General features: G+C 57.6%; 2 protein-coding genes across 9 annotated transcripts in view; one reads left to right on the top strand and one right to left on the bottom strand.

The window, feature by feature from the left end:
• Positions 1-26,853, bottom strand: part of BICRA (BRD4 interacting chromatin remodeling complex associated protein) — a 64,657-nt gene that overhangs the window by 2,788 nt on the left and 35,016 nt on the right. For 3 of the 8 annotated variants that reach the window (XM_081807200.1, XM_081807199.1, XM_081807201.1), the window contains exons 2-14: positions 22,604-22,704; positions 21,328-21,373; positions 21,201-21,243; positions 19,237-19,302; positions 15,406-17,367; positions 14,655-14,831; positions 3,959-4,591; positions 3,600-3,780; positions 3,182-3,291; positions 2,151-2,212; positions 643-791; positions 350-444; positions 25-127 (exon numbers count right to left, since the gene is read on the bottom strand). In XM_081807200.1, the coding sequence (XP_081663326.1) occupies positions 25-127; positions 350-444; positions 643-791; positions 2,151-2,212; positions 3,182-3,291; positions 3,600-3,780; positions 3,959-4,591; positions 14,655-14,831; positions 15,406-17,367; positions 19,237-19,302; positions 21,201-21,243; positions 21,328-21,368 (3,622 nt within the window). In that variant the 5' untranslated portion in view covers positions 21,369-21,373; positions 22,604-22,704. The remainder of the gene's footprint in view (positions 1-24; positions 128-349; positions 445-642; positions 792-2,150; positions 2,213-3,181; positions 3,292-3,599; positions 3,781-3,958; positions 4,592-14,654; positions 14,832-15,405; positions 17,368-19,236; positions 19,303-21,200; positions 21,244-21,327; positions 21,374-22,603; positions 22,705-26,853) is intronic. The other 5 variants (XM_081807205.1, XM_081807206.1, XM_081807203.1 and 2 more) reach the window with 5 other exon arrangements.
• The window catches only part of LIG1 (DNA ligase 1), a 192,760-nt gene that overhangs the window by 149,983 nt on the left and 15,924 nt on the right, over positions 1-26,853 (top strand). The gene's annotated exons all lie outside the window — the stretch shown is intronic.

Below are 26,853 nucleotides of genomic sequence, written 5' to 3'. Positions count from 1 at the left end.
CCCTCCCCTCCCCTCCCCTCTCACCCGGCTTCTCCTTGGCCAACTGTTTGTCCAAGGCAAGGGTGGTCTTCTCCTCCTGAATGAACATTCGGTCGATCATCACCATCTCCGCGGAGGGGCTCACCCTCTGAGGGGGAGGAAGAGAGGATGGGCCAGGGAAGGAGCCAGGCGGGGGAGGGCCCGTGGGCAACCCGGAAGGATGGGAAGGGATTCCAAACGGTCTTGGGATCTGACTACCAGCCTCCCTTCCTCCCGAGGCTTCAAGGAGAAGGCCCCCCACCCCAACGGGCCCAAAGTGGGCAAGGGGAATGGGCGGGGCCTCCCAGGGAGGAATGTGCCAGCACCCTACCCGGGACTCCTCCAGAAGCAGGAGGCGGTATTTATTGAGCATGGCCTGGGTGCGTTTCAGCAGCTGTGTGGAGACCGTCTCAAACTCCTCGTCCACTGCGGAGGAAGAGAAAAGGTCCAGGGGCACAGACGCCGGGGAGCGGGGCTTGCTTGTCCTGAGCCTCAGTCAAGCGGACGCAGAGGGGTGTCTGCCCCTGCGTGTGTGTGTGTGGTCTCTTTCCACCCCCCCTCCCCACGCCAGGGACCAGGGAGGGAGAGTCCCGGGGGAGCAGGGGGAAGGAGTGGGGGGCTCACCTTTGTGGTAGTCATTGGGGGAGGGGAGGGCACCCTGGTAGACGTGGTAGGGCAGGAGGCGATGCAGGGCATCCTCGAAGGAGGGGAAGGCTGTCTTGTAGTCAGGGTGCAGGACGGAGCCCTGATGTTTGTGCAAATGTTCCAGGAAACTGGGGGGTGGGGTGGGGAGAGACCACACACACACACACACACACACACACAGACACACAAACACACACACACACAGGCTGGTGGTGAGGCCGGGAGAAACCAGACCCCGACCCTGAGCCCCCGGGCCCCAACACAGACAGCAGGGAAATGCGCTAACGTGGGCCGGACGCGCTTGTTCTGTCTCACGGACTCTGGCGACAACGCAAGGGACCAGGTGCTATCATTATCCCCACTCTACAGATGGGGGAACTGAGGCCCGGCAGAGTGATGTTCCTCCACCCAAAGCACATCCAGCGTGGGGAAGAGGCAGAGCTGGGAGCCAGATGCCAGGGCTTGAACCTCATCCCTCTCGTGCTATCCTGTCTCCTGCCACCTGGGGTCAGCACGTCCTTACTCTGCCTCAGGCCCAACAGCAACCTCGGGAAGGTGGGGAGCGAGGGAGGCTGGTCCGTTGGGTGGTACCATCCAGTTCTCTCCTGGGCTGTTTTCTACCACATCGCGTGACAGTGAGTTATGTCTCTTCATTGTGTGACTGTCTCTCTCTCCCCAGACATGTTCATCTCTACCCTGAGCTGAAGACCAGCACCCCCACCACACCATGGGGACCGGAACCCTGTCTTGTTTTCAGAATCCAGCACAGGACTGGGCACTGAGTGAGTATTTCATAAACACAGTAGAAGGAGAGCAGAAGAGAGAGAATGCAGGCAAGCATCCAACATTTACCCATTGCCCACCCAGACCCCATCCATCCAAATATCCATCTATCCACCCAAACACCCAGCCAGCCATGCACCCACCCCAGACACCATCCATTCATCCATCCATCTAGCCAAACACCCGTCAATTCATCCATCCACATACCCATGTATCCACCCAAACACCCATCCACCCAAATTTCCATGTATCCACCCAACCATCCATCCAGATCCCCATTCGTTCACCCAAACACCCTTCCATCCAGCATGCACCCACCCCAGACCCTCTCCATCCAGCCATCCAGCCAAACACCCATCAATCCATCTATCCAAATGCCCGTTGATCCAACCAAACGCCCATGCAGACCCACATTCGTCCATGCACCTACCCGAACTCCCATCCATATCCATCTGCCCAAACACCCACCCGTCTTACCACAGTCACAAGGGATCCTCACCTGTCACCCTCTCATCACTACTATTACCACCCCGCTCTCTAGAAGGGAAACTAAAGGTCTTTGAGGGAAATTATATTGCCCCAAACCACACAGCTAACAAGAGGCGGGGCCCGCGCAACCCCACTTCTGAAAGGTGGTCCCCACACCCTGCTCCCAAGCTTCCAGGAAGGCGGGTGGGGGGGGGGTGCGCAGTGTTGCAACTCACCAGGCTTCTTTGCTGGGCTGAAGCGCGGGGGGTTTCTTCAGACTGCTCATCTTACTTTCATACTGCAGGGCAGAGAGGTGAGTGAGAGGCCGCGCCGCCGAGGGGCCTTCCCTTGGTGCCCTGACCCCCTTTCGACCCCGCCCGTGACAAAGAGGAGAGCCGGCCCACGTCTCCCCACCGGGCCCCCCTCCCTCCCGGGGTGGGGTCCTGGCCCCAGCTGTGGATGTGCTGCCCAGCACATGAACCTGCCGGCAAGACCTGGGCTGGGCCTTGCCTGGCTCCCCACCGGCCCCTTCTCCCACGGCGTGGGTATTGGCCTCCACCTGACTCTTGGTCTGGACACCAGACAGGCTCCTGCAGGCTCCCTCCCTGCTCATCTGATGGCCTTGGCCTCTGCTGAATGGTCCCGGGTCTGGCCCACCTGGCTGCCAGGGTTCTCTCTTTCTGCCCCGGCTCCGCCCATTATGCCTCAAACCTCTCCACCCTGACTTCCCTCTAGGCTGCTAGCCTTGGAGGCCGGCATCCTGGTCCCTCCACCTGCTGTGTTCTTGTCTTCCTGCCTCCCCTCCATTTCCCCACAGAGGGTCTCTGCCTCAGTCTCCCCCATTCCCCTCAGTCTCCGCCCTGTCCCCTCCATTCTGGGCCCCCCATCGTGAGACACCCCGGCCCTCCCATCCGCCCCCAGCTCTGTCTAGGGTCTCACCACCTCCTTTCTCTTGCCTCCCTCATCCAATGGTCTCCCCACGTCCCTCCTCCTCGAGCCTCGAACTCTCCCTGCTCCCACGCCCAGTGATGGCCTCAGGGACGCACGCAAGCCACCGCTCCTATCGTCACCCTGTGTCGTGGTGTCTGTGGGTCTCCATCTGTCTCGTTCTCTGGCATGCGCCCACCTGGGCTGTCCTGGTGTTGGACCCACCGCCCAGACTGCTCTGTGACGGCCTGTCGGCCTCCTCCGCCCCGCCGGCCCCTTTCCCGGCTCCCTGGTGACATCGCTCTGGCCCTAGTGCCCCCCGCCACGGGAGGCCTCTTACCTGCAGCCCGGAGGACTTCCCTGGCCCAGCCGCAGTGGCCTTGGCCACACTCAGGGTCGGGAGGGTGCTGGCAAAAGCTTTGCTCTCGGCAGGAAGCAGAGGAGGGAGGCCTGAGGGTGGGGGTGGGGGCAGACAGGGCTCAGGGGTCACTGGCACAAAGGCCCCTCCACAACGTGACCCCCAAGCCTGCGCCCCGCTCTCCTCTGGTCCTTTGGCCTCGGCAGCCCCGCCAGCCCTGAATCGAGTGCCCCCGCAGATCTGGGGAGACAGTCCTATCTCCTCCACCTTCCCTGTCCTGTGAGGTCTGGGGGACCCCTTGGGCTCACACCCCCACAGCTCTGCCCCAGCCCGTCCCCCTCCCCCCGCCCACCCACCTTCAGGCCCCCCACTTCTCCTGCGTGGGCTACCTCTCCCCTACCTGCGGTGGCCATGGGTGCCGGGGCAGGGGGATGGCTGGGGGCGGTGGGGGTCCCGGGTGGGGCCTGCCCGCTGACCAGCACAGAGGCAGTGGGGCTGGCGAGGGGCCCCAGGCTGGCGGAGGTCTGCGGGGCGGCGGGGGCCCCCCCGGCCTTGTTCTGGAGAATGATTCCGGACGGCACCTGAGGAGGGGGACAGGTGGTTGAGGGGTAGGGGGCACACGCTAGGAGTGGCGGCAGCCAGGCACCAGGGCTGGGGATGAAGAGAAAGCTGGAGCAGGGGAGGGACTCCCCATCAGACTGGACGGGGAGGGCAAGGCTTGCAGAGTGGGTGGTGGGGCTGGTCCCTGCCTCCGATTACCTGGTGAAATCTCTCGAGAAGAGCCTTCGGCTGGGGCAGCGCCGGGAAGGGGGTGGTCACCATCTGGAAGGTCCGAGGAGGCGGTGGGGGGGGCGCGGCGGGCTCAGGGACCAGGTGGAGGGTCGGAGGGGGCGTGGGGGACTTGTGGGGCCCCTGGCCGGGCGGGAACTGGAGCTGGAAGTCGGGGGGCGTAGGGGCTGGCAGCCTGGTGGCTGTATCCGTGGAGGCCACGACAGAGGATGTGGAGGCGGGAGGGAGGTGGGGGGCTGGGGGCAGCGGCCCCTCTGGGGGTTGGGATGGGGGTCGCAGGGGGGGCTGGGGTGGGCCTGGGGCAGCGGGGGCCGGGGTGCTGGCAGGTGGGGGGACTCCCAGCTGGTTCTGGATGACAAAGATGCCAGGCAGAGTGGGGGGTGCCTGGGGCGGGGGGCAGGGGTGCAGGGTGGGCTCTGAGGGTGGGCGGGACAAGCTCTGGGGCTGGGAGGGAGGGCGGGAGTGGGGGCGGGAGGGGGGGCGGGAGGGAGGCCTGGTGGGATGTGGCGAGGGCAGGTGGGGGCTGTCTCCCAGAGGGGCCTGGTGAGGTAGTGACGGGGACGAGGAGGGGCCTGGGCCCTTCAGCGGAGCCGCTGCCGGGATCTGGGCAGGGGAGGGAGGTAGAGGGGAGGGGGTGGGGGTCAGAACCAACCTTGGCTCCCATTGCCCCAGGACACTGGGGACCCCAGCCACGCCCACCAGAAACCCTCCTTCTTAGCCACCCCTGTCTTGAGAGAAAGGACTCCGCCATGCCTATCCTTCCCACCTCGCGTTTCTGAACTCCCCACTTCACCTGTCTACCTCTGCCCCCAACCCCACCCCTGCACCTGTCCCTACCTCACCCCTCCACCTCTCCCCACCCCACCCCTGCACCACCTCTCCCTTCCTCATCCCTCCACCGGTCCTGCACCTCACCCTGCACCTGCCCCCGCCTCATCTCCAGACCTTTCCCTCTGCTCTCGCCCCCTCCCCATTCCACCCCCCCCCCATGAAGGTGAGCTCTGCAGGGTTTGGGGGCAGCAGCGGAGAAAGCAGTGGCGGCGGCAGGGGGCACCACACCAGCTGCCCAGCGGGGAGGCGGGGGGCCAGGGAGCGCGAGCACAGCAGCGGGGGGGAAGGAGGCGGCCGGCTGGGGGGCGGGGGGCAGCATCCCAGCTGCCAGCCCCGCGGGGCCCGACTGTCCAGCCCCCCCCCCCCTCGGGAGGACAGACGCCAGCACGGATGGAGTGGCTACAGAGCACGGGGCTGCTGGCTGTGGAAGGCACGGGGCAGGGGGGGCTGGGAGGGGCTGAGAGCGGGGGCTAAGGATGACACCTGAGGGGCGGGGCCGGGTGCCTCTAAGTGTCCGTGACCTCTGCCTCCGTGTGCCTACGTGGCCGCGGCTGCAGGCCTCCCTGGGTCCCGGGTGAGCGTGCGGGTATGTGAGCTTGTGTGTTATCAGACTCGCACATGACATCCGGGCACTGGTCTGTGATAACCGCAACCTGGCCGAAAACACAGCCGGGACACAGCACCTCCGCACTGTCCTCCCCCAGAGTCCTAACCTCGGCAGCCACTGTCTCCCCAGCGGGTACCAGCTGAGTCCCCGACACTGGGCTGGCACCCCTCTGCTGGCACCGAATCCACACCCCGGTGACAGAGGAGAAACTGAGGCCAGGGAGCCAAAACGGCTGGTCCTGAGTCTCCCTGCCTCCCCCCCTCCCCCCTCCCCCTCCCCCGTGACCTTCAAGTTGTCCGAGGATGACTCAGGCTCAGAGGGCCCGGGGGGGGGGGGGGGGGGGGGGGGGGGGGGGTGGTGGTGGCCCAAGGCCACCAAAGCTGCCACGCTCCAAAGCTGGGGCTCTTCACCGTGAGCCCCCAAAGTGGACCGACTCGTGATTTCGAGGGTACGACTTGCTTGAAGCATCCAACGCCCTGGACCCTTCTCCAACACCCCGTCCGAGGCTGACCCTGAATAACTTCTGGCAATTCAAAACAAAGCCCCCCGCACCAATCCATCCACACACATCCCCAAAGGCTAGCCACCTCTAGGAAGAGATCGGCGAGGCCCTTGGCTCTCGGAAGCGGCTCTGAGGGTGTCACCCGGACAGCACTCTGGTCTGCAGACTTCGAAAGGGTCGCACGCCCTTTGACCTGGCAATCCGCCCTTGAGCAATCAGTGAGGAACCATTCAGGCACTGGCTCACAGGGCTCCCCCACTGTGGGAGCATTTAGAATAGAGAACAGAGGAAAACAACAGGTTTTGGTAAGGGTAGGGAAGACAGCTGGCCACCTCATGAAGCCCTGGGAGGTGTGTGCGCGGGGCTGGTGCGGAGAAAGAAAGGCGCCCGAAAGCTAAGTGTAATCAAGAGAGTAACGCATGACATGATGGCAGGACGACCAGCGACACTAGGTTATGGACAGTGGGTAACAGTACTGTCTCAGCGCTAAATGGGTTGAATCTGATGCCTCCACCGTGGTCAAGTAGGAGAATGTCCTTGTTCTCAAAGGCTGAGACGTTAAGGAGTAAAGAAGCAGAACGTCTGCAATTTACTCTCCAACAATTCCGAATAAAAATGTATACATATCAAGAGAACGGAGAATAAAGCGAATGTAGCCAGACGTTTACGGTGGGAAAATCTGGGCAGTAGCCAGCTTCCAAGGCGCCCTCCCCCCGTCCCCTGGTCCCCCCGCCAATCCCCACCTCCTCACTATTCGGTCTTCTCCCACATGGTGCCCGGGGTTAGTCTCTGGGACCAACAGATTTGGCGGAAGTGATCCGACGCTACTTCCAAGATTCAGTTACAGAAAGGGCTGCGCCTTCCATCCCGGGACTCTCCTTTCTGGTGGATCATTTCCTCTGGGGGAAGCCACCTTTGGAGCATGTTATAAGCTGCCCTTGGAGAAGCCTGTGTAGGGAGGGGCTGAGGCATATTCTCCAGTCCAGTCGAGCCTTCCGATGACCGCAGCCCTGGCTGACTATAACCTCCTGAGAGGTTACGAGGTAGAACCTTCCAGCCACAGTGCTTCCGGACTCCTGATCCTTACAAGCTACGTGTGAGAAGTGAATGCTCGTGGTTTAAAGCTGCTAAGTCTGGGGGGCGTCATTTGTTAACGGCAACAGATAACTAATATATGCGGGTAAAGAGTAAAGAACTCCCATGAGTTCTCTGTACTATTCCTGTAACGTTGCTATCTAAATTCTTTTTAAGCGTTTAAAAAAGAAAAATTGAAAAAGTCAATCTTGTACTCATTAAAAATACAGACAAACACACCCCCCCCCTCCCCTAATCACGTCCAAAAAAACCCAAATGATACACTGGGGGAAACAGCTGCAATTCACAGTGCAGTCAAAGCTCATTTCCATCAAATATAAACAGCCTCCAGAAATCACTAAGAATAACAACCGGTGAGAAAAAGGGGCCAAGTATATGATCAGACAGTGCACAGAGAAGGAAACACAAAGGCTTATATAGTTCAAGAGAGGCTCCACCTCATTTGTGCTAAGAGTAATGCCCATCGAAAGCACCCTGTGGAACCTTTTTCACTCATCGCATTAGGAACAAGCCATATCTCATAAAAACACTCTCTTCTACGGCCTCTGAGGGTTACTGGCACAATCTGCTAAAACTCCAGGACAATGCAATCCAGCAGCAGCTGTGCAAATTATAAGTACACATTCACTTTGATCCAGAAAACAGGCTTCCGGGAAATGACCTGACAGATGCACGTGCATGTGTGGGAAATGACAGGTCGACAAGTTGTTTACTACAGCTGTGCGGGGAGGGACAAAGCTGGACTGGGCTCGTGTGCATCTACCCAGCATTTACAGAGGAGAGGAATGACAGTCCGTCCCCATGGAGGAATACTTCACAACTCTAACAAGGGATCAAGGAAACTCTCCACATGCTGCCAAAGCAAGCATATAATGTGCTGCCTTCTGGGCAGACAGAAATGGGAGAGAAACGTAAATCCACATTTACGCTAAGCTGTACATGTGTAAAGAACTGGAAGGATATACGAGAGCTAAGTACTGTGCTTATCTGGAGGGGCAGGTGGGCTGGGAATGTAGGCATGGGTTTGGGACACTCCACTCCTTTTTTATTTTATTATTTTTTAAAGATTTTATTTATTTATTTGACAGAGAGATAGAGACAGAGAGCACAAGCAGGTGGAGTAGCATGGAGAGGGAGAGGGAGAGGGAGAGGGAGAAGCAGGCTCCCGGCTGAGCAGGGAGCCCGACTCGGGGATCGATCCCAGGACCCTGAGATCATAATCTGAGCCGAAGGCAGATGCTTAACCAATCCCCTCACTTAAAAAAAAAATGCTTTTTGGAGCGCCTGGGTGGCTAGTCCATGAAGTGTCCGACTCTCGATTTTGGCTCAGGTCATGATTTTAGGGTCGTGAGATCAAGTCCCGTGCTGGGCTCCGTGCTGAGCATGGACCCTGCTTAAGATTCTCTCTCTCTCTCCCCCTGCCTCCTCCTGCTCATGCTCTCTCTCTCAAAAAAAAAAAAATGCTTTTTGATAATTGAGTCATGTGAACATTAATACCTAATTGTAAAAATTAAAAATGCTTTAAATGGGTGGGGAAAAATTAGGCTAAAAGAAAACCTCAGGGACACCTGGGTGGCTCAGTTGGTTAAACATCTGCCTTCGGCTCGGGTCATGATCCCGGAGTCCTGGGATTGAGTCCCCATGTCGGGCTCCCTGCTCAACAGGAAGTCTGCTTCTCCCTATGCTCCTCCCCCTGTTCATGCTCTCTCTCTCTCTCAAATAAATAAAATCTTAAGATATAGCTGGAAAGATGTGCTCAAATTCACACAGAATGAGAGCAAGCACAGAGGGGTGATACCCTGCAGCCTGGCTGGGAGCACAGTGGTTGCTGATCTGGGGCTGATGAAGCCGCCGGAAGAAGCCTTCACAGGCAAAAACCCCATGGAGGCGCAACTGCGTTAGCGCTTTCCATAAAATGTTTGGGAAGCGCATCCGCCCTCTGATCCAGCAGTTCTATTTCTAGAAATATACCCACACAAAAGTGCAAAGCCTGGGCACCAGAATATTCAGAGGAGTGTTATTTGTTGACATACACGGGAAACCACCTTAAGTGCTCTCTCTCGAATAGGGAACCAAGTAAATAACTCACGGTGTGTCTGTATAATGAAAAACAGACGGCAGCAAATTGCAGCCCACAGGCCAACTCCAGCCGGCCTGGCCTGCTTGGCCTATCATTTTGTATGGCCCACAGGCTGAAAACGGGTTTTACAAATTTTTAAAAATATTTTATTTATTTATTTGACAGAGAGAGACACAGTGAGAGAGGGAACACAAGCAGGGGGAGTGGGAGAGGGAGAAGCAGGCTTCCCGCTGAGCAGGGAGCCCGATGCGGGGCTCGATCCCAGGACCCTGGGATCATGACCCGAGCCGAAGGCAGACGCTTAACGACTGAGCCACCCAGGTGCCCCGGGTTTTACAATTTTAAATGGTGGAAGAGAGGGGCGCCTGGGAGGCTCAGTCGGTTAAGCATCTGACCCTTGATTTCAGCTCGGGTCATGATCTCAGGGTTGTGAGATCGAGCCCTGGGTTGGGCTCCACGCTCAGCAGGGAGTCTGCTTGAAATTCTCTCTCCCTCTGCCCCTCCCCACCATGTGCACACTCTCCCTCTAAAATAAATAAGTAAATCTTTTTAAAAAATGATGGAAAAGAAACCAAAGATATTGTGATTGGCGACAATGATATGAAATTCAAATTTCAGTGTCCATAAATAAAGTTTTATTGGAACTCGTGCATGCTCACTCATTTACATATATGGTCTAGGGCGGCTTCTGCACAAAGCCTAAAATGCTTCCCGTTGGCCCTTTATAGAGTGTTGGCCTGGCTTCCTTTCAATGCGCCTGACCTCATTCAAGCATCTTAACGTATATTAGCTTATTTATTCCTCACAACAACCCTGTGACCTAGACGCTGGTATGCTCACCCTCATTTTACAGGGAAGGGAACTGAGGCACACAGAGGCAAGTGACTTGGCTAAGGTCACCGAGCCTGTAAGTGCAGAGTTGGGATTCCGGAGCCCCCGTGCCTAACGACTACCTCGGATGGTGGGTTTCAAATCACACCTAGTGCCTGTTAGTAATGGTTCCAGTCACTTTAGGAGGTCGTGACTAGCATTTAAAAAGAACAGAGGAGGGGCGCCTGGGTGGCTCGGTCGTTAGGCGTCTGCCTTCAGCTCAAGTCATGATCCTGGAGTCCCGACATCAAATCCCACATGGGGCTCCCTGCTCAGCGGGGAATCTGCTTCTCCCTCTGCCCCTCACCTGCTCGTGCGCTCTCTCTCTCACTTTCTCTCAAATAAATAAAATCTTAAAAAAAAAAAGAAAGAAAAAGAACAGAGAAAACTAATAAAAAATAGCGTATTATCCTGTGAAAGCTGTTTCGGTGATATGCATACACACACACACACACACACACACACTTACGTGCATCCCAGGGGGTGATGTACAATGGGATTCTCATGCAAGTCAGCGGTCCAAGAGATCTGGCTGAACGAGCAAAGCAAGGTACACAAGAACGGGACGGTGTGCTTCTGTGTGTAAGAAGGGAGAGTGCGCGCCCGCATGTGCACACGCAGGCTGTCACGTCTAGCTGGCTCCGAGCTCAGACAACGAGGGAGGCCTGTCATGCGCACAGGACGGCTGTTCCCCACCCAGGTGATTCTGTCCCCCAGGCGACACCTGGCCATCTCCGGCGATCGCCATGGTTGTCCCACCTGGAGAAGGGGTGTTGCCGGCAACAAATGGTTAGAGGCTTAGGGATGCTGCTCAGCGTGCCACCGTGCTCAGGACAGCCCCCCACAATGGAAAATGACCCGATCCCAAGTGTCCCTAGTGCCTGCGCCATGAGGACACGGTGGGGCTCCACAGAGAAATCGACAGGGGTGGGAGTCTATGGGGAAAGGGCCAGGAATTCCACAGAAAGGAAGACTCGCTTTCACTGTATGCCCTTTTTTCTTTTTAAACCGAATTTTTATTTTTATTTTATTTTTTTTAAAGATTTTATTTATTTATTTGAGAGAGAGAGAATGAGAGACAGAGAGCATGAGAGGGAGGAGGGTCAGAGGGAGAAGCAGACTCCCTGCCGAGCAGGGAGCCTGATGCGGGACTCGATCCCGGGACCCTGGGATCATGACCTGAGCCGAAGGCAGTTGCTTAACCAACTGAGCCACCCAGGCGCCCTAAACCGAATTTTTAAAACCACGTCTGGGTAACGCTCTTTGAATCACGACAAAGTGTGTGTGTGTGTTTTAAGTGTGTGTGTGTGTGTTTTAAGTGTGTGTGTGTGTGTTTTAAGCCTACCATAAGCAACACACAGCAAGCCTTGAGCTTCCTGAGCAGGATGGTCAGTGTTCCCTCTCTGAAAAGACAGTCAGGGTCCCATCAAGGGACAATTTCGAGAGTCGGGATATTGATGACAAAATCCACCCCTGGAGTGTGAGCCCTGAGAGGGCACGGCTGGGGCTGGGCACGAAGCAGGTGCCTGGGGAACGTGGGCTGAAGCAATGACCCACCTCCGGTCTGGGAGCGGCTCTTACGCGCACGCACGCACACGTGCACCAGTTGGCACACTGCTGGTATTTCGGTGTGTCTGTATTCTTCGGTCTATCCACTCACCCACTTGTCCACCTGTCCATCCATCATCCACCTGTCCATCCACCCACCCCCACCTCTCCATCCACTTGCTCACCCAACAAACATTCATCAAGAACTCCCGTCATGCACTGTCGTGGGCGCAGAAGCTGCATGTGGCCAACGATGTGTCTAGCCCTGCGTTGGCCTGCGTGCGGGTGACTGGGAATCAGCTCACGTGCACAGCTGACCTTTCTTCTCAAAGGCCATCCACAGTTGCTGATGACAGGTACCTGCTCACTGAATGCTCGCTCTGTGCAGAGCCACCATTTCCCATAAACCATGTCTCAGAGCATTTAATGCTAAGCAGAGCTGGGATTCACGCTCAGGTCTGGCTTTCTCGAGACCTCAGGTGTTCCGGCCACTGACCATTCAGGTTCGAATCCAGGCCCTACCAGCTAGGTAACCTTGGGCAAGCTACTTAATCTCTGTGCCTCTGTTTCCTCATCTGTAAAATGGGGAGAATATCTATCACCTACCTGATGGGAGGTTTCAACGAGATGATGCTTGTAAATGATTCTGAACAGCACTTAGAAATAACAGAAATGTTACCATTCATGAAGTTTTTACCATAATGCCCTCTTCCTCATGCCTCTAATCCCCGAGGCAAGCTCCAGATTATGCCCTGAATCCTCCAACGTCCCTCGTCATCGCTGTGACCACCCTGGTCTTTGAAGCCCTGTCATCTTGTCCCATGAGGATCTCTGGACTTCATTCTTGTTGCCCACCACACCATTTTCCAATGGAAGCCAGAGGGATCACTGAAAATCATATAATCAGCCCATGCCACGGCCCAGCTGAAAGCTCTCCAGTGGTTTGGCCAGGTCCAAACTCACTGGCCCACGAGGCACTGCCAACCTCTCTGACCCGACGACCTCCCTCCACTCCCCTCGGCCTATTTTCCATTCCTTGATATCCCAAGCTTGTCCTTGCCTCAGGGCCTTTGCACATGCTGTTGCCCTCCCCCCCCCTTCTCTTCCTTCAGGCCTTGGCTTAAATACATCCCCCTCCCTGACGTGGTTCCTGCCTACTCTCCCTAGAGTGGGTTCCTCCCCTGTTTCCTCATGGGGACCCTGATCCCTTCAATGCTTTCATCTTTCGGGCTGTTTCCCTGCAGCTGACCCACATCTCCTTTGAGAACATTCTCTCCCTTTGACTGCACTGTGGCGTACTCAGCACAGAGTGAGCGCAGGGCGGGCTCCCGTGCGTGTGCTTGGTTTCATCAATAAATGATTTCCTCCACTGATTTATCCAATTCTACAAACCCCCTGGTACAGCTGACCGTGGGAGGCTCGGGGAGGAGAGGCCGCTTGCTGGAGGGACCTAGGCCAGCAGCATCTAACCCACTCTAGAGATGCTGCTTCCAGCTTGAGTTGTTCAAAGGCCAGGCAGCTCCTGGCCTCTTGTCCCTCCCCCTCCTCTGCTTCTTTCTCCTCCTGGGGGAGAGATGGCTTGAGGCCATCTTGGCCCCGAGTCCCTCTAGACTGTGATTCCGGACCTGATCCTGTTCTACCCCACAACAATAATAATGATAATAACAAATATTTCTTGAGGGCTTATGTTAACTCACTTACTCCTAATAGGCCTTTAAGAAACTATTATTCCCACTTTCCAGATGAGGTAATCAAGGTTCAGCAGTTACGGGGAATTGCTCAGGGCAGCCCAAGGCCAGGCACTACTAAGTGCCCTTCTTCCCCGAATAATCTGTTTAAGGAAAGAAGAAACTGGTCGCTTAAGGTCACACGGCAAGTAGCAGAACCTGAGAGTGAAATCATGGCTGTTTAAGGCCAAAGCCCACGCTGCTTTCTGTCACCCTGACCTTGCTGAATGTCATTCCCTCCTCCTCCTCTTATCGACCTCCTCTACCCATCCATCAGTCCTTTCTGAATGAGTGCAACATCCCCCCTCCACAATAAAAGGGGGCCCTCTCTAAACTCTCATGTGCTTACGACTCGTAGGAGACAAAGGCTAATTTTCCTAATATGCAAAGAGTTTCTACAAATCAACAAGAAAAGGACCAGTAACCCCAATTTTAAATTTGGCAAGGGGTACGGGCCGACAATTTCAGAGAAAACACAAACAGCTCTCAATCTATGAAAGCTTGCCCCACCTCATTCACAGTAAAAGAAATGCAAAGTAAAACAAAACAAGGAGCCACTTTTCACCTGACCCGATTGGCTAAGTTCAATACGCTGCTGAGGTTGCAGAAGAACAGGTACAAGCAACAGACTGATGATCAAGGGCAAACCAACTGATACTCCACAGAGGGCAATCTGGCAGCATCTGTCAACACGGCAAGTGCAAATGGCCTCTGACGGACCCAGCACTTTCCTCTTTGAGAACTGACCCTACGTAATGACATATGTACAGTCATCCTTTGCAGCTTCGCTCATCGCAGCGAAAGATCAGAAGTGACCTGACTGCCTGACAACAAGGACCGGGGAGATAAAGAACAACGCATCCACACAGCCAGAGTACCGTGCAGTCCTATGGAAGAATGAAGTACCGTCTCCAAGATGGATCTTTCAGTGATCAAAGGTGCGAAACTGCCGAGTGCGCTACCGTGTTTGCAACCACGGGAGGGAAAGAATCCAGGTGCCATTCTCCTTGTCCATGCGTGGGAAAGGCTGCAAGAAACCGCCCTCGGGAAAGCAGGGGGCTGTGGTTCAGGAGAAGGGGCTTTTCAGTGAGACCTTTGGTAGCTTTGGAGATATGAACCCTCTGAATGTACTGCTTATCCAGATATGAAAATGAGAACTCCAGGAAAGACCTGCCTGCTGTGTGCACCTCTGCCTAGAGTGTGGGCTCCCCCAGGGTTGCAGGGGGAGTCCATGACTGTCAGAAGACCCTCGGGAACTCTCTGGGGAGCGAAGGAGCACCCTTCCCAAGCCAGCAAGACAGAGAGGCAGGCAGGGCAGCCAGAGCAGGGGAGGAGGGAGCAGGAGGAGGGGTCGCAGGGGCAAGGCTCGGTCTGAGCTGGGACAGAGGCTGCTGGGGTTCATCTACCTGGGGGGCCGGTGCTGGGGAAGCCTGGCTGTCGGGGGCCTGAGGGCCGAGGCCAGCTCCTTTGGCGATGGGGGTGCTCGGGGCTGGGTCTTGGGCGGGAGGCGGGGCGCTGACTATGACCGAGGCGGGCACGGAGAGGTGGGGGCCGTCTGCGGAGAGGGGCTGCTGGCTCCTCTCCTGAAATGGGCAGCCCGCACAGGGTCAGAAGGCTACCCCGCGGACCTGCAGCCTCCCCACCCCGAGACCCTGGCCTCCCCGAGGCTTCGGAGAAGGGGGTGGTGGGAACCGGGCAGAGGGGCACTGAGAGGCTGGGCGCAGAGGCCAGGGCGGCCGGGAGCCCCAGGGTCCAGGCACCAGGGAGGCCACAACCCCAGGTCGGGCCGCCCGGGGCCCTGCCGATCTTCCAGCTCCGCCTCGCCCGCAGCCTCCCACCCTGTCTGTCTGTCCGTCCATGTCTTGCCCACTCTCTCTGCGATTCTCACGCCCTCCAGCAGGAGGACGGACGGTCAGTCCGTCAGCCAGTCGGGCCGCCTCCTTGTCTGTCAGTCCCTGTCACCGAGGGGGGACGCACGCCCTGGGAGCTGGGGTGCCACCTCTGAGACGCTCTCCCTAGCGCACCAGACCCTCCCCAGTCGCTGCCTCCACCGCACACAGTTTCAGCTCCAGCTCCTGGCCCCTCTCCGCAGCATACCCCCTGCCCTGGCCACCCCCTCCGTCCCCCCCACGTCCCCGCCTGCCCAGCCCCAGTTACCTGGGGCAGGAACATCTGCAGGGAGTCCTGAGTGAGGATGGCCGTGGTGGCGGCAGAGGGCGGCTGTCCCAGGACGATCTTCTCGGGGCTGGACGCCAGGCCTGGGCTGGGCTGGGGGGTGGTGGCCTGAGGCGGGGCGGCGGCCTGAGCAGTAGGGGCCTGCGGGGGCTGCTGCTGGGCCGGCGGCTGCTGGAGGCCCAAAGGCAGCGGGGTGCTGACCGCCGGTGGAGCCTGGGGGGCCGTCTGCACCGTGAGGACAGGCGTGGCCTCCCCCGTGGCGGCAGGCGTGGCCGGCTGCACCAGCCCATCGGGGGTGTTGAGCATGGCCACAGCGCTGGGGGGCAGAGTGACCCCCTGGAGGACGGTCGTGGCAGCGGGGCCGGTGGGTGCCGGCTGGCTCTGCGTGGGCAGGCTGCCCGCGGCCAGGGACACGGGCATCTGGAAGAGTGCCGGTTGGCCCACCTGGATGGGGGCGGCCGAGAGGATGTGGGCTGCGCTGTGGGCCCCGGAGTGGGGGGCCAGCACGGGGCCCAGGCTCAGCGGACCCGCCAGGTTCTGGTTGGTGAGGATGGGGTTTGCGATGAGCTGTCCACCCGCGTGGGGGGCCGCGGCCGCCAGGATCTGCCCGCCGACGTTGGTGGGCAGGGCCGAGAGCGTCTGGGGGAGCTGGACGGCGGGCGTGCCCGGCAGCAGGAACTGGTTCTGGCCCGGCAGCATGTGCTGGGCGGGGATGACGATGCTGCTGCCTTGATTCAAGAGGTGGACGCTCATGGGCTTGCTCAGGGCCCCGGGGGGCTGGGGCGGGGCAGCCCCGGTCGTGGTGGCAGGAGGCTGCTTGAAGACATTCGCCTGCAGGGCAGGTGCGGGGAAGCCCGACAGCACCACGTTCTGGCCGGCCTTGCCCGCTGCCATGAAAGTCAGGTTCTGGGGGGCCTTGGTCGGCTGCGGGAGGCCCCCCGCCTCGCCCTGGATGGTGAGTGTGGTGCCCGCCGGGGCGAACGGCTTGGGTGTCAGCTGGTAGAGCTTGGGGGGCAGCACGCCGGCAGGCTTGGGCTGGATGGGTGTGGGCGTGCGATGCAGGATCACATTGGGCGCCGGGACCAGCGGTGACGTGCCGAGGCCGGGGGCCACCGCCAGCGGTGGCCCCGAGGGCGCCCCGCTGGCCGCTGCCGTGGCCGCACCCGCCCCTCCAAACACCGAGTTCCCGTTGAGCGTGGTGGCCACGGCGGTGGGGAGGTTCTTCTGAATGACCAGGCCAGCCCCCTGGGGTGAGACGCCGGCGGACGCCAAGGTCACCGGCTCTGAGGGGCCGGCCGCAGAGGCCAGATAGCCGCTGACGGGCACCTGCTTGGCAAGGAGCTGGGAGGTGGGCGGGTTGAGTGCCATGACGGGCTGGCCCACCACCTGGATGGGTGCCAGGCCGAGCGTGGCCGCCGTGGCGCCCCCAGGGCTGCCGTTGGGCAGGCCCTGGAGGCCTGGGATAGGCTGCAGGGTCACATTGCCCAGGCCCACAGGCTGCAGGAAGGGCTGGACGCTCAGGGCTTTGTTGACCACGTCCTGGGGCGGCACCAGGGCCTGGTGGGTCAGCACGGTGGGCGGGGCCTGCAGCCCCAGCAGGTCGGTGCCGCCTGGGAACAGGGCCTGGGGCCCAGCGGCCACGGCAGCAGCCCCTCCGGCACCCGCCGGGCCTGCTCCGCCATCCGCAGGCTGTAGGGTGGGCAGCTGGAAGGGGCCCAGGTCCAGCTCGGCCTCGGCCTCAAGTGTCTGCTCAGTGATGTTGGCCTCTTGGAGGCTCTGCTGGAGGATGTCGCAGGGCTGGTCGGCGCCTCCGCCACCCCCCCCGCCGCCCCCCGCGGCAGGCGAGCCCAGGATCGCATCCTCCAGGAAGTCAAGGTCCACGCTGGGGGCCGGCTGCGTGGGCTCTGGGCTCAAGTGGTTGCCAGAAGCTTCTTGCACATGGAGCTGGAGGCCGGGTAAGGTGGGAAGGGAAGAGCGGAGGTTAGCGAGGGGCTGGCTCAGGGCGCGGCTAAAGCAAAGGGACCCTTGGTGCCAGAGCAGAATGGGCAGAGAGAATATTCCATCTGGAAGTGGCCGGACCTAGGTTCAAATCCCAGCTCCGCTTAGCCGTACAACCTGGGGCTTGCTCAGTCTGGCCTATTTCCCCGTCTGTACACGTCAGTAGAATGGAATAAAGACCATCCTTTAAAGAGCCATAAAAGCCCATAATACTTAATCTGCAATTCCAAAGCTCGAAAGGGCCCTGAAAATGGCAAATGTCTTCACAACTCTTTCGGTAGCAAAACCTAACCAAAAGTGACATGGCGCGCTCGGGGAGAGCCATGATTTGTCCACGTAACGGGACTCTTCTTGACCACGGAAAGGTACGTGAGCATGCTATGTGACATTCTGCATCACCCTCCCAGCATCTGGAAAATTCCAAAATCTGAAACGCGCCTGGCCTCAAAGGTTTTGGATAAGAGACCACGGTCGTGTTAAAGACAGGAGCAGCTACCGCCCTGAACCTGATTTTGTGCAGGCGGCGCTGAGTCTGACACGTCTTCCCACGTTGCGTCCCATGCTGTCCCGGATTGCGATCCAGGACGAACACAATCGATATACGTGTGATCATTTGAGCAAATACCACATGAGCAATAATTATGCTTAGAGCACGTAATCCCCACTGATATTTGACCAGATAATAGATCAAAACTTGGGAGTTTAAAAGGTCCGGAGTTCAACCACACGGAGGGCTTACCGTGGTACCCGGCACCTTAGCACGTGTGTGAGAAACATCACCTAACGTTATCATTATGCCGTCCATATTGTTGTTGTCGGTAACAAGCTCAGTGACGCGGGCACGGCCCCCCATCCTCCTTTCCCAGACGGAGAGAGGGGAGTGCTTGGAGGAGGGGGCCCCTGCTCGGCCCCCAACCCAGAACTAGGCAGTTCTGAGTTCTTAACCGCTAAATGGCCACAACCAAACCCGCCTCCTAGGACGGTCGTGACTTTTGCTGACCTCACATATGGGAGGCTTAGAACCTGACCAGGGACTTTATAGGTATTTATACTATGAAAGATGAATTATTCAGAATATATTATTATACTTGTTGTGGGCATTAAATAAAGGTGACTGAAAGGGGCTTGGCAGCATATAGTAAGTGTTCAGCGAATCATAGTTATGATGACCAGGAGGGAGGGGGGAGAAGAGATGAGGAGGAGGAGGAGGGGGGAAGGGAGAAAGAGGAGGGGGGAGGGTTGGGGAGAGGAAGGGAGAAGCAGCAGAAGGGGAGGAAGAAGAGGGAAGGACAACTGCACAGTCAGGCATACAGTAGGTGCTCAATTAATGTCCACCACGTTCCCCACTCTGGGCTTGGCTCATCACCCCTGCCTTCGTTTTCCAGATGGAGACTGAAGTCTGTGTCAGTCGATCCCCTTTCCCCAGGTCACACCCCACCATGATGGCTAAGCAGGGACAGGCCTCCAGGCCCCCACACCCTCTGCTCCCGAGAAGAGTGTCCCCAGTGAACCCCAGCATCTGCCTCAACTCCCAGGACCGCTCTGTAGCAACTGATCCCCAAGGCCCGGGACCCAGGACCCTCCCTCACCTCTTCTGAGGAGCCCGTGGGCCAGGCCATCCCACTGTGGTCCCACCTCCGCCCCACACTGCAGTCAGTGACTGCCCTCCCCAACCCCCCAGCAAGGTGCCCCAGGGGGACGATCATGACCCCTTCCCTCTCGCCGTTAGGGCCTCCCTCCTGCTGACTGCCACCAGGGGCAATATGAGCCATGACTGAGAGCCTGGGGCCCTCCCCGAACCCCTGGGCCACTTACCCCAGGACCTTCATAGAAGGCACTTTGGGCCTCCCCGGGGTTATCCAGGAGGTCATCACCATCGAGCTGCAACAAGACCCGCCCCCACCCAAGGTCAAAGATCAGCCAGGCAGCGGGCAGGCCCTGCTCTAGAACAAAAACCAATTTAAAGTTACACTAGACCAAAGGACACAGATGGGGTGGGGGTGGGGGGCGGGCGGTGCAAGGAATATGGGAAACTCCATCTCCGGAAAAGAGGCACCAAAGAACGGGGCTTGGCAGCATGTTCAAAACCCAAGATGTGCCCAACACGGAGTCCGAGGCTCTCCCAACATGCCTGCCTGGAACCCTAGGATCCTGCCTCCGTGCCTTTGCCCAAGCTGTGCCCCTGCCTTCCCCCTTCACCTCTCTGACAGCACACCCCTCACGACCCGTCACGGTCGCCGCCTCCTCTCAACAGCCGCCCGTCCCACCTGACTAAGCCACTCCTTTCTCCATGCGGCCCAAGTAGCTGGCATGCCCCACCGTCCGGGCACCCAGTGCGCCCTGCTGAGCCCGTCTCTGGGAGGCCAGGGACCTGTCCAATTCCCAGAGGCGTCTCTAGCTCCTAGAACAAGGCCCGGCGTCCACACGAATGCCCACTGAGCCTCCCCGGTTTCTCTCTACTTGGACGTCTTTCCAGAACCCCAGCCTGGCATGGCCAACAGCCTCCCTTGTGGAGTCAGCCCCAAACTCCCAAGCTCTGGAGACACAACCCACTCAGCTGCTCAGGCCCAAATCCAGGAGCTAACCTGACACTCTCCTCCTCAACATCTACTCCACCAGCAGGTCTAGTTGACTGCCCCCCAAAGCCAGCGCCTGGCACCCCCTCTGCTGCCCACCCCATGGCCCTGGCCACCCTCAGCCCACTGCACTCGCCCCTGCTCCACAAATCATCTGCTGCTTCTCCTTCCAAGAAGTGGCGCTCCGTTCCCCTCCCTGGGAGTGTGGGCTGGGTTGGTGACCTGCTTCTACTGGATACAAGGTGACAAAAGCGATGGTGTGTGACTTCAGAGACGAGATCATAAGAGGCCCTGAGCATCCTCCTGGCTCTCTCCCTTGGGTCCCTCACTCTGGGGGAACCTGGCTGCCGTGTCGTGAGGATGCTTAAGGATCCTACGGAGAGGCCGATGTGGTGAGGCCCTGAGGCCTCCAGCCCACAGCCGTGGGAATGAACCATCAGGGAAGCACATTCTCCAGCCCCAGACGAACCCTCGGATGATGGTGGCCCCAGCCAACATCCTGACTGCAACCTCTGGAGAGACCGAGCCAGAAGCACCCAGCTAAGCTGCTCCCCGAGGCCCAACCCTCAGAAACTGTGAGAGCACTAACAAGTTGTTTTAAGTCACTAAGTGTTGGGACAATTTGTTACGCAGCCCTAGATAACAGCTCCTCGTGGCTCAGCTTTGTTCCAGGCCCTGCATGACCTGTGACTTTTGTCCACTCTGGTCTCAGCACTACTAGTTTCCCCTTCTGTCCGGTACCACCAGCCTTCTTGCCATTCCTCGAACATAACAAATTTTCCTGCATTTCTACCTGCCCTTCCCCTGCCCAGAGCACCATGGGTGCCTCTCTCTGATCCTTCAAGGTCGCCTTCAAGGTCACCTCCCTGCCCACACTAGCTAAAGAAGCCACTGCCCCTGCCCCCCATTCATTTTGTTTTACACCATTTTCGTTGTGCCGGGGACATTCTTTTCTTACTTCTTATCCTACACTGCAGGGTTCTGTCCGCGATCACCTTTAGCAGTTACTACTTTGTTTATCAAGGAAATGTGTATGGCATGAGGGCAGGGATCTGTCATGTCTTCTGCTCTTGCCATAACCCCGGGGCCCAGCTCCCAGAATGCAAGAGGCAGATGTCTACTGAATCAGGGGCTCAGGTCTCTCAGCCCCCCAGTTCCACAGCCCCCTACCCCGGGGAGGCCCCTGCCTGCCCCAGCACTCACCTTCTCGGATCCATGTAGGAAGTCATTGAGGGCCTGAGGGTCACTGAAAGACAGAAGGGGAGAGACACTGAGGAGGTGAGGGGCAGGGGAGGGGGGACAGGGAGGGCGGAGGGAGTCTGTTACTCACCAAATCACGTCTAGTAAGCATCTCCCATCCTCATCATCCATCGCCACTGAACCGGGTGGGGCAGGAAGGGGGCAAGGGGGACAAGGTTAGATGTAGGCAGTGTGCCAGGACCCTCCCTTCCAGGACCCCTCCCTGGAACCAAGGTCTCTGGTAGGTCAGAGTTTCTGTTCCCTTGAGCCTCTGGGTGTGGGTGGGGGTGGTGAGCAGCCAGAGACGGCTGCCTTTTCCTCCTCCCCCAACCTCTTCCCCAGCATCTGATGCCCACAATGAGGACATCCACCAAGACTGAGTGAGCCCTGATCACGTGCAGGCCTGTGCTGAGTGCTTCACACGCCCGTAACTCTTTTAATCCTCACGGCACCCCACAAGATGGGTCCTGCCACCCCCACCCGTGTTGCAGAGGAGTAAACAGGGGCCCAGAGCTCGTCATTCATTTTCCAGCCAGCAGGGGGCAGAACCAGGCCTCGAACCCAGAGTCTGGCCCAGAGCCTGGCCTGCCCGGCCTCCCTGCGCCGGGGCCTGGCCCAGAGCGGGGTGGGACAGGGGTCTGCCCTGCGTGTGAACCGTCCTGAACTGTTCAGGTTCTTCTCTGAACAGTGCCTTGGAGAATGTGATGAAGGCAAAAGACCCTTCTGCCAAAAACACGCAGGTGGGGCGAAACTGACACACACTTTCCCAAGGGCTGTGGGACACACACGTGCACACCCCGGGGCCTTGGGTCAACACGCCCAGCCTAGAACACGCCATGCAAAGCTGGCGGGAACAGCCCCCTCCACACACACCAATGACTCTCCCTTCCAGCGTTGGCCATGGGGACCGTCCCTCGAGGTCCCTCCCAGGCGCTGGCTGCACTTGGCAGTGGCGACAACGGGCTCTTGCCAGCTCCATATCCCAGGCCCACCTATGCTTCCTTCTTCCTGTGTCACCACGAGGTCAGTGGCCTACTAGCCCTGCCCTTTCCGACCAGCCCGGGGCAGGGGTGGGGTGGGAGGGGAAGGCCCAGCCAGGGGACAGAAAGGCAAGACCTGCAAAGAATCTGGAGAAAAGGGGAAAATGGGGAGGATATCCCACCTGCAGTTGGCATGGAGGCAGGGGGATGGTCCAGATGACCCAGGGGGCCCAAGGCCGGAGGGGGAGGGGCGGAAGGGTGCTGGCTAAGTCAGGCTCTGCCAAGAAGGAGTGTTCCTTCCTCTTCCGGGGGTCAGGGTGGGCCCAGGGAGGTGGAATGAGGGACAAGCGCCCCTCCAGGTACGAACTGGGACCCTTGGCCGGTTACCTGCGCTACAAACGAATCATGAAGGGAAGGAGGGGGTGTCCACTCCAGGTCTACGCGGGGCCCCTGGCTGGGGACTTGGGGAGTGTCCTTTCGGGGGCCAGCTGTGGAGAGAATAAGGGAGGCTGTAAGGAAGTCTGTGACAAGGAGAAGGATGGGGGGAGGGAGGGAGTGGGGAGCCCAGGAGAGGGGTTGACCCAGCCACGTGTAAAGAGGCAAGAAAAGAAGGGGTCAAACACAAGTTTAAGAGCAGGTGAGACAACACTACACGTGATCCCATATGCGACGTGCACACACGGAGCACGGGGTGTTACATAGCCACATGTACTACAGCAAGGTAGAACGTCATATGAGATAACGTATTGACACCTGGACCTCATAAAACACAGTCGATTCTCGTTATCTGAGGCACTTGCATTCCGCACAGCTGCCGTGAGCACGTGGTTGTGAGTTCTGGGCCACCGATCCCAGGGCGGGGGGGTGGGGGGGAGACACAGGGTGGCCTCCTGCGAGCCTTTGCTCACCTTCTCATCAACCCATCAATACACAGCCTTAGTCTACAGGTGTTTCTGTTTAGAGACACCTTAGGTAATATAGACTGTTGATTTGTTAGCACCGAACCCACGGCTAACAGCTCTGTGCACTCGTGCCTGAAGGACACTCATCTAACACACGCGTTCTCTCCGGAGGGCACATCCTGGCCTTCCTGCACTTGGGGACACCAGGCAGCACTTCAGTCCTACGCCGGGAGCCGTTTTCAACAGCAAAACCACCCACAAAGAGCACAAAGATGCAAAAACCATGGCACTCAATAATATGGGAGCTGAACCAAGAAGGCAAAGTGTGGCCTTGCTCAACCTCGGCAGGCACAGGCACTCGGGGCCACTCCGATTTTTCACAAGTCCCCTGGTGACCAGGGAAGTGCATCGGTATTGATCTGCGGGTTATACGTGCTCACGAGTAGGTAGCTTCGCAAATATGAAATATTTGGAATTGCAAATATGGTACCTGCCCATCACTGGTTTTAAGCGCTCTACCTGTATGAACCATTTCACCTTCTCTAGATCCCTGCAAGGCAGGCACTTTTATTAGCCCTGTTCTGAAGATGGGGAAGCGGAGGCTCAGAACAGTGTGCAATACGCCCAAGAGCCCTCAACTGGTAAAGCGGCCGGGCTGGGGCTTGAGCCAAGGCAGACTCAGAGTCCCCGCCCTTAACCGCTATCCCATGCACGTTCCTCTCGTTCCTCTCATCACGCTGTTTCTCTTCTAAAATCTGAAGCAAATATGGCAAAAATGTCAAGATAAGATGAAGCTGGGTGGCAGCCTTTGTTATCATTTTAAGAATGCTTGGAATAGTTCAGATTCAAAAAAGCGAGAGGAATGGGAGCACCCAGTGGCTTCCCCTCTTGCTTGGCAGGCCCAGGCCCCGGAAAGATCTAGAAACCATCTGTCACATGATCCAGGAACATGGGATCCTGTCCCAGCTAGATTCCGGGTGCACTGCCATGGTCTGGGGGTGTCCACGAGCACCCAAGGTGGCTTTGCCAGAGCAGTCAGATTTGGGTGGGGTCTCCCCTCCCTGCTGTGCTGAGTTTCAGGTGTGGCCCAAGCTCTGCAAACCTCGGGCCAGCAGAATTATAGCCAGGAGTGGGTGCTTCCTGACCAGGACTCTCCAAATGGGGCCCGCGGGTGAATGTACGTCTCTGTGAGAATTTTTTTCATTTGTGTATGTGTGTGTGTGTTTTAAGATTTATTCATTTAGGGCGCCTGGGTGGCTCAGTTGGTTAAGCGACTGCCTTCGGCTCAGGTCATGATCCTGGAGTCTCTGGATCGAGTCCCGCATCGGGCTCCCTGCTCAGCAAGGAACCTGCTTCTCCCTCTAACCCTCCCCCCTCTCATGTACTCTCTCTCTCATTCTCGCTCTTTCAAATAAATAAATAAATCTTTAAAAAAAAAAAAGATTTATTCATTTATTTGAGCAGGGGAGGGGCAGAGGGAGAGAGAGTCTCAAGCCGACTCCACGCAGAGCGTGGAGCCTGACGTAGGGCTCAAGCTCACGACCCATGAGATCAGACCTGAGCCAAAACCAAGAGTCAGACGCTCAACCAACTGAGCCACCCAGGTGATCCCATTCGTGCATTTTCATTCCACCAGTAACAGCAGAGAAATGAAGGGGGGGTGGTTTTAGACGAGAGGAAAATGCTCTGCCTTGCGATGGAGTGCCTGTTTCGTGAGGGTTTAAAATGTCACAGCTCAGATTTGTGCATGTAAGTTCAAAACATGTAAATCTGACCTTAAAAAGCTCTAAAAAAACCAAATCGTCACCATCAAGTGGTAGTGGGATGGGGGGGGACAGGGTGTGGCAGGATGTTGATAACTGTTAAGGCTGAGTGAGGGGTACCTGGGGGCTTCACGGTACCGTTCTCGTCACTCTGTACATTCTGGAAAGTTTCCATAATAAAAAGAAAACGGTATGTCAATGATCAGCACGTCTGGTAACTCCGCCTCCCATGTCTCCTATTGGGTTGATGCCAAGAGGTCCAGCGTGAAATGACAGGGGTTAGAGTCGGGGGTTCAGGTCCCTGCTCCACCATGCATGGGAGGCTGGGTGGCCCCAGGCAAGTGACTTCACCTCTCTGGGCCTCCATGTGTTCGTTCACTGGTCACAAACGGGTGGAATCACAGTCCGCATGTCTCATGTGGCGGTGGACAGTCTCAGAACAGGGCCTGTGGTTTGTGCACAGTAGGTCGTGGCATCAATATTGGCCTTGATCCTGCTGTTCTGTGAGTTGGCTAACGAGAAAAGGCCAAAGGTGCAGCGGCCTCCGGCTTCCACCCTCTGCCTCCCTGACCCTGTCTCATCTCCCCTGCTGTCTTCACACTCATTCCCAGGACCTACCCTGGATCTAGGAGGTTGGAAATTGGGAGAGGGGCCAGAGTTGCTACATTTGGAATAAATGCTTCAGATTCCAGTGCGGCCAACAGCTCCGAGGCAACAGGGCACCAGTGGCCCACCAAGTGCTCATGGCGGGGATCGGGTGCCCCTAGACTGATAAAGGTCCCTTGTGGGACGGCGGGGTGGTATGCTCTGCCGCAGGCTGCCCCAGGACCCACCCCGGCCCTGTCAACTGCTAGCTGTGTGCCTACGACAAGTTACTTAACACCCCCACACCCGTGCCTCAGTTTCCCCACCTGGAAAATGCGGATAACGGTATGCGCCCCCCCCCGACGGGATTGTTCTATAGGAATGCCTTTAATCCTCGCACGTGGTAAAGCATTTTGTGAGTGATGTATACTGCTGTAGTAATTTCAACTGCCATTGTGAATAGGATCTCACGGGGCAAAGTGAGATCAAAGCTTTCTGGCCCCAGCCCAGTCGGGCTGGAAAAAAGTCCCCAAGCTCCGGCTTGGCCACCTGCTGCCAGTTACCCCGTATCACCCTTGAGCACCTTTGGAAGGCTTTATATACCACCTGCTTCGGCCGTGGGTCGTGCACACGGTCCTACTTAAACCAACGGGCACCAAGGCTCCCCGAATCCTTCCAAGTCCGTTCTTACCCCCATTTCTCAGATGAGGTAAGTGAGGCTGAACAGAATGGTTATGGAGAAGCCACGGGCCAAAGACAGCCCAGGACACGTGCCCGCGCGGGGCTGGCCAATACTGCAGCCCTCAATCCAGCAGTCACAGGGAGACCTGAAGGACACAAATGAACCCACCGGCTGCTGAAAGACAGAATTTGAACCCTGCCCAGGTATTTGACAATATTAAGAAATCGTGATTAAGATTCAATGTGAACGGGGGGGCGCCTGGGTGGCTCAGTCGGTTAAGCGCCTGCCTTCGGCTCGGGTCATGATCCCGGGGTCCTGGGATGGAGCCCCCACATTGAGCTCCCTGCTTCTCCCTCTCCTCCCTGCTTTTGCTCTCTGTTGCTATCTCTGCCTCTTTCTCTCAAATAAATAAATAAAATCTTAAAAAAAAAAAAAAAGATTCAAAGTGGAGGGGCGCCTAGGTGGCTCAGTCGGTGGAGCATCCAACTCTTGATCTCAGCTCAGGTCTTTTTTTTTTTTTTTTTAATTTTTTTTTTTATTCTTATGTTAATCCCCATACATTACATCATTAGTTCTAGATGAAGTGTTCCATGATTCATTGTTCGTGCACAACACCCAGTGCTCCATGCAGAACGTGCCCTCCTCAATACCCACCACCAGGCCAACCCATCCTCCCACCCCCCTCCCCTCTAGAACCCTCAGTTT

This window comes from Leptonychotes weddellii, chromosome 16 (genome assembly GCF_054177405.1).
Source record: "Leptonychotes weddellii isolate Sample4059 chromosome 16, ASM5417740v2, whole genome shotgun sequence".
NCBI classification, from domain to species: Eukaryota; Metazoa; Chordata; class Mammalia; order Carnivora; family Phocidae; genus Leptonychotes; species Leptonychotes weddellii.
The sequence above is the reverse complement of the archived record's forward strand: the minus strand, read 5'-3'. Positions and strand labels throughout refer to the sequence as shown.